This window comes from Elephas maximus, chromosome 13, assembly GCF_024166365.1.
Source record: "Elephas maximus indicus isolate mEleMax1 chromosome 13, mEleMax1 primary haplotype, whole genome shotgun sequence".
In the NCBI taxonomy this organism is placed as follows: Eukaryota; Metazoa; Chordata; class Mammalia; order Proboscidea; family Elephantidae; genus Elephas; species Elephas maximus.
In genome coordinates this window covers 60,252,288-60,264,586 of record NC_064831.1, presented here as the reverse complement: position 1 = coordinate 60,264,586, position 12,299 = coordinate 60,252,288, and the positions used below count along the sequence as shown (strand labels likewise).

The 12,299-nt window shown below is 51.3% G+C and overlaps 1 protein-coding gene across 11 annotated transcripts in view; it reads left to right on the top strand.

The window, feature by feature from the left end:
* The window catches only part of TLE3 (TLE family member 3, transcriptional corepressor), a 60,960-nt gene that overhangs the window by 31,189 nt on the left and 17,472 nt on the right, over window positions 1-12,299 (top strand). For 6 of the 11 annotated variants that reach the window (XM_049905538.1, XM_049905542.1, XM_049905544.1 and 3 more), the window contains exons 7-8: window positions 9,134-9,338; window positions 10,881-10,897. In XM_049905538.1, the coding sequence (XP_049761495.1) occupies window positions 9,134-9,338; window positions 10,881-10,897 (222 nt within the window). The remainder of the gene's footprint in view (window positions 1-9,133; window positions 9,339-10,880; window positions 10,898-12,299) is intronic. The other 5 variants (XM_049905539.1, XM_049905540.1, XM_049905548.1 and 2 more) reach the window with 1 other exon arrangement.

Sequence of the window (12,299 nt, the reverse complement as noted above, 5' to 3'; positions counted from 1 at the left end):
GGATATTTAAAATATGAACCTGAGAAAAAAATTTTTTTCAGTGTGACTTTGTTCAAGACTCTTAACCTTGGGGTCCACCTTTCATCCTATAACAAAGTGGGGGTGAACAGTGAGATCACTACTTCCTATCCACAGACAGTTGGGTCAAGGTCCCCAGGGAGCTCCTGAACAATAAAGATTCTGGGGCATGCACCCCACTGTCCTAAGTCTAGGGGTGGGACCGGTGGTGTAGTGGTTGAGAGTTCGGGTGGTAACCAAAACATTGGCAGTTCGAATCCACCAGCTGCTCCTTGGAAACCCTATGGGGCAGTTCTACTGTATTCTATAGGGTCTCTCTGAGTTGGAATCGACTCCATGGCGGTGGGGCTTTTTGGGGGGGCGGGGGTGGGACTGGGAATCTGTGTTTTCAAGCCTTCCAACTCATTCTGAAGCATGGTCAGGCTGGGAAGCAGGAGACTGGTAGGCTGGTCCCTTCATTAAGCCTTAGCATTCTGGGATCCTGGTTGGTCTCCATTGTCTTTTGGTTGTTATCTGAGGACATCATTTCAAGGTGGCACTGAAGGCCACAGGAGTGTCTTCTGTTTGGTGGGATAAGTGGTGGCTCTTCACTCTGGGGCAAACTTGGAGACCTGTGTTCTTATCATGGTTCCTCCCTGTGTGAGCTCAGGCAGGTCCCTTCTCTTCCTTGGGCCTCAGCTACCGCTTCTCTGAAAGAGACGGTTGGAACAGCTCATCTCTCTAGCGCTTCCCAACTTCCACTAGAAATGCTGGAACATTAGGGTCAGAGAGACAGTAATGCTGGTGAATACCAACCCCTCAGTCATGCCATTGGGGCCCGTGATGGCCGCAGAGTCCTTTGGAAAAGCAGCCCAGTGGGTCTGTCCCTCTGATCTGAGCCCCTGATGGCAGCTGGAAGATGAAAGCATTAATTTGGATTCCAACATTGTTGGGGGAGGAGCAGGCCCCACCCATCTGGGAGGGGGGTGCAGCAGACAGGATTATGGAAACTGAAACACAAGGAAGTGTTTAGTCTTGGGAGCCAGTGAGGGGAAGGCAGCACCCCCGGAGGGGAACTGTAATATTTTAAAGTTGGGAGGAGACTCAGAGATGACCTGCTGTTGCTGCTATTGGGTGCTGGCGAGCCGATTTCGACTCATGGCCACCCTGTAGGACAGAGTAGAAGTGCCCCATTGGCTTTCCAAGGCTGTAAGTCTTTACGGGAGTAAATTGCCAGGTCTTCTCTTCTGCGGAGCAGCTGGTAGGTTTAAACCACTGACCTGTTTAGCAGCTGAGTGCTTAACCATTGTGCTACCAGTGCTCCTTAGAGATCATCTACCACTGGGTTTTTCAACCTCAACACTATTGACGTTTGGGGCTGGATCATTCTGTGTTGTGGGGACTGTCCTGTGCATTGCTGGATGTTTAACAGCACCCTGGCCTCTAACCAATAGATACTAGTAGCACCCCCACATTCCCAGTTGTGACAACCAGAAGTGTCCATGGAGGGCAAAGTTGCCCCAGGCTGGGAACCACTGATGGAAGCCAATGCCCTCGCCTTACAGAGAAGCCCAAAGAAGAGCCGTGCTTTCTGAGTGGTCACACAGCTGCTTAGGGGCAAAGCCAAGTCAGGCCCAGGGGCTGACTTACACCCCCTCCTGCCCCGCCCTCCTTTGTGGCCTGTATCCTTGCCTCAGTGACCATTCACAGCTCAGTGGTTCCGCTGATAGCTGCAGAAGGGGTGGGCGGGGTAGGACATGCACTGTGAGTTCTGTCCTCTGAAATTTCTCCTCTTCCTCCCACCCCCTTAACAGGAGTCTTCTTAAGGCCCCAGGTTGACCCCCCCATTCTTGTGGTGGTCAGGATAGGGTCCCTTCTCCCCATCTGCCTCCCTCTTTGGAATGAGAATCCTCTTAAGAAATTTTTTTTTTCCCCTAAGTTTTAAGGAAAGAGTAAAACTGGAGAAGCAGCGCCGCTTGGATTAGCCCCACTTCCTTTAAGTAGTATTTAGGAAGCTATGAGTTAGGTCAAGGCGGCTCCGAGGCAGATATTGGAATTCAATTAAAGCCAATGAGTGGGGCCTGTGACCCCCATTTTCAAGGTAATTGCTTCTCGGGCTCTGAGTGAATGCAGCCATCGTCCTGTCATTAAGCAGGCAGCGGTCTAATCGCCTCGCCTGACAGAACCTCACAAGGCAGGAATTACGGACAGCTGAGGCATGCTCACGCCAGGGAGCCCTGCTTGACTGCACTCCAGCGAGGGAGGCAGCTAATCTAGTCAGGGCCTTCTTTATTTTATCTCCTCCTCCTTGAGGAGACGGGAGAGAGCACGCAGCCGAGCTGGCTCCTGAGGGAGAGACGGAGCTGGCTGGCAGGGGCCAGGGGAGCCCAGGGCTGAAGAGAAGAGGGGGCAGTAAAGAGCAAGGAGGGGTCCCCAGGAGGCTCTTAGCAACAATAGTAGCCACCCTGTGGTACTGATTGCCTGTCTGGAAGGAGAAACAGCCAGGCAACCTGGTCTGGGCATTAGGAGGGCTTGGTTCTTGCCCCTGGAACTCAGTTTCCCCATTCGTGAAAAGATGAGGAAGGACTAGGCAGGTTTCATATGGCACGCTTGGTCCTACTGTGGCTGTCCTGGGCACGGAGCAGAGGATTCTGGGGCTGTGCCCCTGCTCAGCTCGGAGGTCGGACAGCGGAGCCTGGCATGGGTATGTTACATTCTTGGCTGCCGTTGAGTCAGCTGTGACTCATGGTGACCCCGTGCGCAATGCGCCATAACGCTGCCTGGTCCTGCACCATCCCCGTGATCAGTTTCGGATTGAAGCATTTTGATCCATGAGGTTTTTTGTTTGCTTGTTTTATAAATAGTATATTCTGTTTTCGGTAAACGTTTACACAGCAAATTAGGTTCCCATTTGACAATTTCTACACAAATTGTTCAGTGACATTAGTTACACATTAGTTTCACAATGTGTCAACATTGTCTTTAACTGCATTCTAGCTGTTCTGTTTCCGGTTTTCTAGTTCCTCTGCCTCCTTATCTTTGCAGTGAGCCATGGGGTTTTCATTGACTGATTTTTGGAAGTAGATTGCCAGGCATTTCTTCTCTGTCTTAGTCTGAAAGCTCCACTGAAGACTGTCCAGTGTCATAGCCACTCACAGGCCTCCAGTGACAGATGAGTGGTGGCCGTGCCTGAGGTGTACTGGCCAGAAAATGAACCTGGGCCTCCTTCATGTAAGGCAAGAATTCTACCACTGAACCACCACCGCCCGTGGGCATGGATGTAGCTTATGGGGTATTTATCACCTGGAATTTTAGAGTATTTCTAGGACCTCCCTGGAGAGAAGGACCGGGCTCCAAGGTCAACTTGGTGTGTGAAGGGGATTGGAAGGAGAGGTAGAGGGAGGGAGGCCAGGCTTGCTGGCCAATCTCACCCCGCCCCGCGGGTCCACAGGGATCTCAAGTATCCCTGTAGGCAAGACTGGTTGAACACCTATCAAGATTTGTTACTTTAGGCTGCCTGCCCGTCCTTCTTGGATCCAAACTATTGGGCATCCTTAGAGGGACAAGATTCTTGAGCACAAGGAGAGAAATTTTGGCCCTTGGTCAGTACCTCGGGGAAGGCAGCACCTATCTTTCCCATTCACATGAAGGACTCTGTGAACTGATGTATGAACCATTTCCAGAACCTTCTTTTTATGTTGCTTTAGCCGGTCCAGGGTCTTTAGATTGGGGGTGAGGGGTGTGGGAGGACTCTCATTCCTCTTGCCCGCTGACAGTTTGGGCAGCCTTCCCTTTGGAATTACTGGTGGAAGAGATTATTTAAATCACTGGCTTGATTTTTTTTATAAGTGGGGTTGGGATTGTAGCTTGTCACAAACTGCATGAGGTATTTTGAAGCCATACCTAGGCATCTGGCGTTCACTCATGGAGGTTGATGAGCTAGGGCAGCCGATTGAGTTTGACATGAGGGGCAGGACCCGTCCATGTCTCAGCGAGGCAGCAATGGTGACAAGTAGAGTAGTGTTGGGTCTGAGTCCCCTCTGGCTTAGCTGGGTCACTCAGCCTCCCCAAGCCTGTTCCCCATCTCTGAAATGGGGCTGGCGAGGGTTGTTGTGAGCATTAAAAGCTATCATCAAGCATGAAAGCACGTCTCCAATTCATTGTGGAGTTGTGGGGTCCACAGAGATGTGAAATGGAGGGAACCAGCGTAGGCCCAGACCTGTCTTCCCTAGGAGGTTGGCCAGTGCGGATTTTGTGCAGTGAGGACCTTGTCTGCGTCCTCTGCTCAGAGCCCTGGGTGGCTCTTGGCTCTGGAAATGCTTAGACAACTTCGCTAGGTTTAACCCACCAAGTGGGCAGCCTAAGTGAAGCATAAAATCCACCCACAGAGGCTGAAAGTGTGATGTGTGTAATCCAATTACACATGCTGGGCCAGCAAGATCCTCCTGTCGGGCTCTCCTACGAGTGGTGGCACCTTCTGAGCTCAGGCCATGGGCTCTGGGCACACACATGGAACATGGGGACGCGCGTGTGCCCCATAGACATGTTCTTGGACATGCTTGTGTCTGGCACGAAGCCTTAGAGGAGGGTACCGTGAGCACTCGTGGATGGGGCTTGGCTGCAGACTCCGAGCCCCTCTTTTGGAGCTGGGGGTGGGAGGGAGAGTTGCCGACTTCCTTTCGTATCGTGGATGGAGAAACCCTGGCACTGGAAGGAATGGTAGAAACGGGAGACAGGCGCTGGCCAAGCTGTGAGTTCAGGGCGCCCCACAGGTTGGGAATTAATTTTACTTCTCCCCATGGGGAAAGCTTCCCATTTGAAAACATCATCACCCTCCCCCACTCGGATGTCACTGTGTTTCAGCACATCGTCCTCTGAAGCCAGGGGACATGTTACGGGCATGGCAGCTGTTCGGGACGGGTGAAGAGAAAGGAGCTCAACTTCCCAGGGAATGGAAGTGACGCCTGAAGTGGCCCTGCCAACAGAGGGGCTGCAGCTGGTGACGTGGGGACAGCAAGTCAGGTGGATCGTTGCTCGCTGTCTCCCTCCGCCCCGCCAGGGTGAATACTTCTGTTTCACTCCTGACTGCAACCAAGACTGTTGTTAGCAGACCCTCCACCCAGCAACTCCTGGTGTCTGCTCTTGCCATGAGGAGCCTTGGAGATTGGCCCTTCTGTACCTGCGTCCTCAAGCCTGCTGGGCCCGTCCTAACTGGACTTTCAAACCACCTGAAGGAGACCGTGGAGGGATTTCTGGCTGTGCAGGGTGACGGCTGTTATACTTGAGACGCTCATCAGGTTTGCATGGAAGGTTCCTTTCCTCTCTTGCAAAGAGGCACTTGTACGTGACTCCCCAAGGCAGAAGAGCCACCAGCCTTGGAAGCCCAACGGCATGGAAAACCACTGCTTTCCAAGCAGCCAATGCTGCCTTGGTTCCAAGTTTTTGGTGCTGGTTCACTGGTTTGTGTATTGCGGAAGCAGGACACCCTATTGATGCCCTTTGTCCCAACTAACTGTTCTAGCTGCATCTGATTGGTCAAAATCATCTACAGTTCCTGGGCCTTAGAGCGGAGGCTTGAATCAGGGAGGCAGGCAGTTGCCTTTGAACAGAGCCACACTGCTGGTTTATTTTCCAGCCTCTGCCTGCATACCTTTTCCAACATTCTCACTTACCCAACAAACATGTACCGAGCAGACGCATCAGGCACCGTTGGAGGTGCTGGGATGGATAAGACCAGGTCCTTGTCTTCCTGGAGCTCACGATCTCTGGGTATGACATATAAGTTGCCAAGTATCACATAAAGATGAAGGAAATGAGGGTTATATTTGTAGTCCAGCCATAGTCTTTCTGCTGCTAATGGAGCTTACTTTGCCTTTACATGGAGTGATGTATGTGGTCCTTACACAGCCCTAAGAGATGAGCTCTAGCCTCATCTCTGCTTTGCAGATGAGGAGACAAAAACCCAGTGGGGTCAGGTGACTTATCTAAGGACTCCTAGCTGATAGGGCTTAGAGCTAGAAGTCCACCCTAGGCTGTCCGGCTCCAGAGCTTGGGCTGTTAGATCAATCCGTTCTGACCAGGAAGATGGAGAGGGCTTCCCAGAGGAGGTGGCATTTGAACTGTGCAAGGTGGTGAGCCTGGAAGTTTGGGTGGGAGAGGAGACCTTACCTGGTAAGGTAAGAATTTGGGTGTTTGGAACAATTCAGTTATGTCTTTCCACAGGTACAAAGCTTCAGGCAGGACTGAGCTGTGTGCCCAGGAAGCCAAGAAATCAGTATAACACGGCTTTGATTCTTTGTGGTTCGAATGCTTGCTGAGAATTTGCATTTCCAACAAGTTCCCAGGCCATGCTAATGCTGCTGGTTAGGAACCAGTTCTGAGAATCACTCCTAGAGCAGTGGTTTTCAAAATTTATTATACATAAGAATCACCTGGGGATCTTGTTAAACTGTAGGTTCTGATTCAGTATTTTTGGGTGGAGATACAGGTTCTCACTTATACCTGTTGGAAGCCATGAAGCACAAGCGACTTCTTTGGGGTCTTTGAAGCCATCTTCCCCTTCCCCTTTCTCTTCTTTTCCTCCAGAGACCTTGCTGACTGTGCCCTAGAAAAAGTGGATTAAATATTCCAGTCCTTGCTTTTGGGGACTTCACTAGTTACCACTGGCAGAATTGAATGACCTAGAGCAACTGGCCTAAAACCAATGGGCCCCTGCTGGAGACTCATTTTCAAGCAGGGTGTCTAGATTATGTCAGGATCCAGCCACATCAGGAAATACTACACGGCCATTAAAAAGGACAAGTTTATTTCTTTGTTCACATGGCTCTTAAATTAAAATCAAGTTGCTTTAAATTAAATTAAAATCAGTGTGGTTAACAGGAGCCCATTTGTGTAGAAATATATACCTTTAAAATTTTTTCCTAAAGATTTCCATAAAAGAAAATCTAGACAGGTCAACAGTGGAATCTTCTAGGGCAAAGGGTGATTTTAAAATGATTTTTTGATCTATATTTCTTCTCAATTTTTTTTATGAGCATGTATTTTTTTGTAATAAAATATAAAAAAAAAATCGTGTTTTCTTTAAAAAGAAAAGGTGTATGAGCTTGGGTGTAAGCTCCCATCAGGCAGGAGCCAGAGTTCCTTGGCTGGGAGGGTTTGGATTTCTGCGTTGGACTGTGAGGTGTTGGCTCCAGGAGTCCCCCTTAGCTTTGCTTCTGCTGTGATGTCTCAGGGAGATCTGGGGTCAGACCACTCTGGGACCAATGTCCATCATCAGCTTCTATAAACTGCCCAGCGCCAGATCTTGAATGATGCCCTGAGACCCCAGTGACAGCCTTTTCACCCTGAGCTGAGACATGGAGCCTTCCCATGCCAGGAGCATGGTAGTGGCTGTGGCACTTTGAGATGGTGACTGGGGTTAGCAGTTTGCAGCATAGGTTGGGGAGGCCAGGACCCTTAACTCCTGACCCCAAACACTTACTAGCTCTTGAAATCTCCCATCCCACCAGATTGTAGGCTTTCCTTATGTTCTGTTGTCTGTTAGTTGCTGGAAATCCATTTCTCATTGGATAAAATCTTGAAGCTTGCTGCCATCTTTGCTCTGTGCCTCCCACCCCACCCCGACCCGCACTGTTCTTGCTTTGGGAGTTTCCTCAAGACCATTCTTTGGATGAAGTTGGGTGATTGACAGACCTGAGTCCAAATTCTGTTTTGCTAGTGATGGGACTTGGCCTGGACCTGGCTGCCCACTCCAGCTCTCTCAGACTTGGTTTGCTGTCTATAAAATGGGCATAGTACCTCTATTACAGATACCATTTGGAAAGGGCCCAGGCATTCACTTAGGCATTCAGTAAATGTTGGTTCCCTTCTTTTGTGCTAGTTGAGAAGAAAGATGTGTGCATGGGCGGATACCAGCATAGCCAAAGCCCTAGCCATTCCTAAGAAATACTTGAGTCTTTAAGAAATACTTGGCTACTCTGTTGTCTGCCCCCTGATGCCCATGGGTCTTGGCACCATCTTTGGAATGTAAAGGGCAGTCTGTCCTGGCTGCAGGGAGAGTTCCACGGCTGCCCAAGCTATTTGGGTGTGGAAAGGGGTGGCAGAAAGAGAAGGCCCTGAGGTTAGTGTTGGGTGGGTACATCTGGGGTCTCTGGAGCCAGGGGAGCGGAGTCCTTAACTGGGGATGGGAGGAGACAGGAGGTTTTGTTCTGTTGGTGATAATACTGAGTTAATGCATGTGAGGTTTTTAGAACATTGTAAGCTATCAGTAAACATTAGCTACTATCATGATCATTTAATGAGGAGTCATGGGTACCAGGGACTGTTACATACATTATCTTGCAGTAATCCTCTGAGGTAGACACACTTCCCCCCTTTTACAGATAAAGAAATTTGAGGCTCAGGAAGGTGAAGTAACCTTCTCAAGTCACACAGCTACTAAGTGCCAGAGCTGGGATTTGAATCTTGGTCTGTCTGGCTCCAACCCCTGCATCCCCTCCCAGGACTATTCTCCACACTGATGCTCAGTGACCTTACTTCTCATTCCACCGGCCCCCAGCTCTTCCTGCTCTCTGGGCTTTTCTGCCGTGGCCCACCCCAGCTCTTCCTGCTCTCTGGGCTTTTCTGCCGTGGCCCACCCCAGCTCTTCCTGCTCTCTGGGCTTTTCTGCCGTGGCCCACCCCAGCTCTGTAAGCCAGGCCTGGAGTTTCTCAGAATTGGGGAGTCTGCCCAGAATACAGCCTTGGGGTGGGAGACGCTGGCTGCTAACGTTTGAAGGCATGTGCGCATGAGCAAACAAGGTGACCGCTAGGAGCTTAACGTGGATCCCCCTGAACTGAGGGGGAGTCCCGGCAACTGTGGTTTTTCAATGCCTGCATTATTATCTCCGGCTTGGAAGCACATATTGAGGAATCCTGTCCTGAACTGGGCTGGAGTATTTGTAGACATAAATCTTGCATCTAAACCGCCGTCTGTTAACAAACTGTTCTTCAGCAAGATGAGCCTGCAGTCTGAGCTAAGGGCAAAGGTTTCGGGGGTGTTTTCCCCCGGTTGGCCGCCCGATGCCGGAATGAGGGGGTGGCAGAGCCCCTTCCTGATGAGGTGGCTCAGCTGTGCTCACACGTCACCTTCATTGCAGCAGCAGCAGCTCCAGGCGCAGCATCTCTCCCATGCCACACATGGGCCCCCGGTCCAGCTACCACCCCACCCATCAGGCCTCCAGCCTCCAGGGATACCCCCAGTGACGGGGAGCAGCTCAGGGCTGCTGGCGCTTGGTGCCCTGGGCAGCCAGGCCCACCTGACAGTGAAGGATGAGAAGAACCACCATGAACTTGACCACAGAGGTACGGCCCAGGGCTGGGGGAGAGGGTGGGGGAGGGCTGGAGGAGGGGGGAGGGGGAGGGTGGGGGGAGAGGGTGGGGAGAAGGGCTGTGGAGAGGGTGGGGAAGGGCTGAGCAGGTGCCTTGGCTGTAGGCCCCACGGTGAGTGAACATAGCAAATATAATACTCTAGGACCAGGAGTTAGCAAAGGACTTAGAGCTGTCTGTTGAATCACTCACACATGGAAACCAACACTCCGCCCTTTACCCCAGCTCCCAGTCTTGCTGTGTACCCGGTATTCTCTGCCCAAAAGTATTCACTCAAGTATCTTCTCATCTTCCTAGCTATGCCCCCATCCATTCTTCAAGGCCCAGTCCCTGTCCCCCTCCTTCGAGATGCCTTCCTGGCCAGACTGGAGGCCCTTTGCAAATTCCCATCAGAGTTTAAGGGTCTTGTTCCCATGACTGGTCCCTGTACTGGTACCCACTGCATCCTATCCCTGCAGAGTGCTTCATCCTCAAGAAGATCATTAGTTCTCTGAGGACAGGGCCAAGGTACTGGGTGCTTTCTTCAGCATACGTATCTCACCAACACTGCAGTTGTGGAAAACGTGTACAGTCAGTGTTGCAGTAAAGACTTGTTAGCGGAGGTAGCAAACACTCCAGCAGGGAGATGCTTGGAAAGACTTGGAATCAGAGCGTCTGCTTTCCCTTCTCCCCGGCCCTTACCACAGTTGGCACCAAGGAGGGACTCAGGGCTGGGTGGGTCGGGAAAGGAAAGGGCCTGGATCTTGGCAGACTCCCTTTCAAAAGTCACCACCTTGTATGCTTTGCCCTCAGAAATGTATTTCCGGGGGCACTGGCACATGCCCCCTGTGCACCTCACTTTGGGCACCAGGGCCATGGAGAGTCCCCATCCTGCCCTGGCCTCAGGGCAGTAGCAGGTTATAGAAACAGGAGGACACATTTTTTGTCCCTACATAGGGTAGTCCCTTGGCAGATGAAGAGGGGCCTCCCCACAGCACATAATCAGAAGCTTCAGCTTCCTGGGGCTTCTTGGTGAAGAAGAGAATGGTGTTAATTCAAAATGATTATATATATAAAAAAAAAAAAGACTAAATGAAGGATACTCCCCAATTTTTTTTCCTGGGGTAAATTTTCTAGCCCCCAAATCCTTCAGGTGCTCCACTTTGCATAGCCTGTTCCCTCCCAAGATTGAATCTTAAAAACCTGAGTCTATTAAACAGTAATTTTGGTGCCGTTCTTGGCATGTGCAGGAGAGCTAGGCCAAAGGCCTCCCCTGCACCCCCAGGGGACTGGTGGCGGGGTTGGAGGGGGTGCGCTGGAATCCGGGTGATTAATTTCCAAGCTGAGAAACTTCACTTAATGGCCCCGCCTTGGCCGCTGCTTGACTCGGAGAGCCCGGCCTGCTGCCCATTTTAAAACCAGTGAACTAGCAAACCACAGAAGCCAGCTGGACTGAAACTGACCTTTTCCTTTCTTTTTTTGTCCTTTTTGTCTTCGGGGACCTGACCCTCCTCCTGACCTGGCCTTTCTTCCCTAAAGAGAGAGAACCAAGCGCAGTAAGTGGTGGGCACATGTGATGTGTTTGGGGGCTGGGAGAAGAAGAGGACCCAGGGCTTCTGACCTGGCAACTTAATCCCAGAATTGCAGAAAGGGCTCTGGGTTTTCAGCTCTGCTTTGTGGCTGGAAGCTGGGGTGCTTGTCCTTTGCATGTGCCCGGAGCTGGGAGACCTGGCCCCAGTGCTGAAGAGGTGGCGATGATACTTTAATCCAGACGGCGGGGCGGGGGGGTGGGGGGGGTAGGGGGAGTGGCTGCCACCTGTTGAGAGTGACCTTGGGTTGGGGAAAGCCCTTCGTTTCTCTAGGCTCTTGGTCCATCATTTGTCAAACAAGGAGCTTGGGCTGAATGAGCTCTAATAACTCCCTTTTATAGGAGAGGTGATTAACTGAGAGGTCAGCCGGCCAGCCCTGGCTCTGCCAGGGGAGTTTGTGGAATCACTGAGCTGAACTCAGGGCTTGGGACCCAGATGTCCCATGTCCCAGGCAGGGCTTTCACTCCATGTCCCAGTTGCCTCCCTTGTGATTCTGTATTCTCGTCAGCTCCTCTGAATGCCTGAGGTTGCTCCCTGCTCTGGGCTTTAACATGGTTTAAGAAAGTGCTAGCAAGCAAGCATGAAGGCCAGGCCGCCTGCGTGTCTGCCAGCTCCAAGATTTGTTGTAAATCTTTCTGATCACACTGAGGCTCAGAGGTTCTGTTTCAAGTGAATAAGCCTTCTGAATAAGTGCGGTGGAGGCTGGATAAAAAAAATCCTCCGGCGATTAGCAAAGCTATTTCATTCCTCATCACCATCCTCGTATCTTGGGCCATCTAATCTGTTAGGATGGCTTGGTTATTACCTCGTGTTAAGTAGGACTTGGAAGGTCAGGCAGTTAACTAACCATCTCCACAGCCGCTTCCTCGGGCAGCTCCCCCCGCCGTCCCAACTTACCTTGCCTTCCCTTCTCTTCCCAGCCCCCGACCCAGACTGACTTTTAAACCCCTCCCCTCTCCATTTGCAGCACTGCTCAGGGCTCCCCTTGACTTGCCTACATGCTCAGAAATGCAGGTCCGTGTTTGGGGCCCCAGAATGGCTGGGTACATAAGAAAGGAATAAAGGGAGTTGAAAATCCAGTGTGAGTGCTTTAGAGCCAGCCCTCAAACGGAGGCCTTTCTGAAGAGGTGGTTTGCAGAAGCAGCATTGGACTGGACCCCTCAAGGCTTAGACTTGGCCCCAGCTTTATGGGCCATTAGGTAGCCCCCCGGTCTCTCTGAGCCTCGGTATTTTTACTTGTTGTTAGTTGCCGTAGTCAAGTCCAGCTCATGGCAACCCATGTCTGCTGAGTAGAACTGCCCCGTAGGGTTTTCAAGGCTGTGACCTTTTGGAAGCAGATCCTAGGCCTAGCATCCGAGGCACCTCAGGG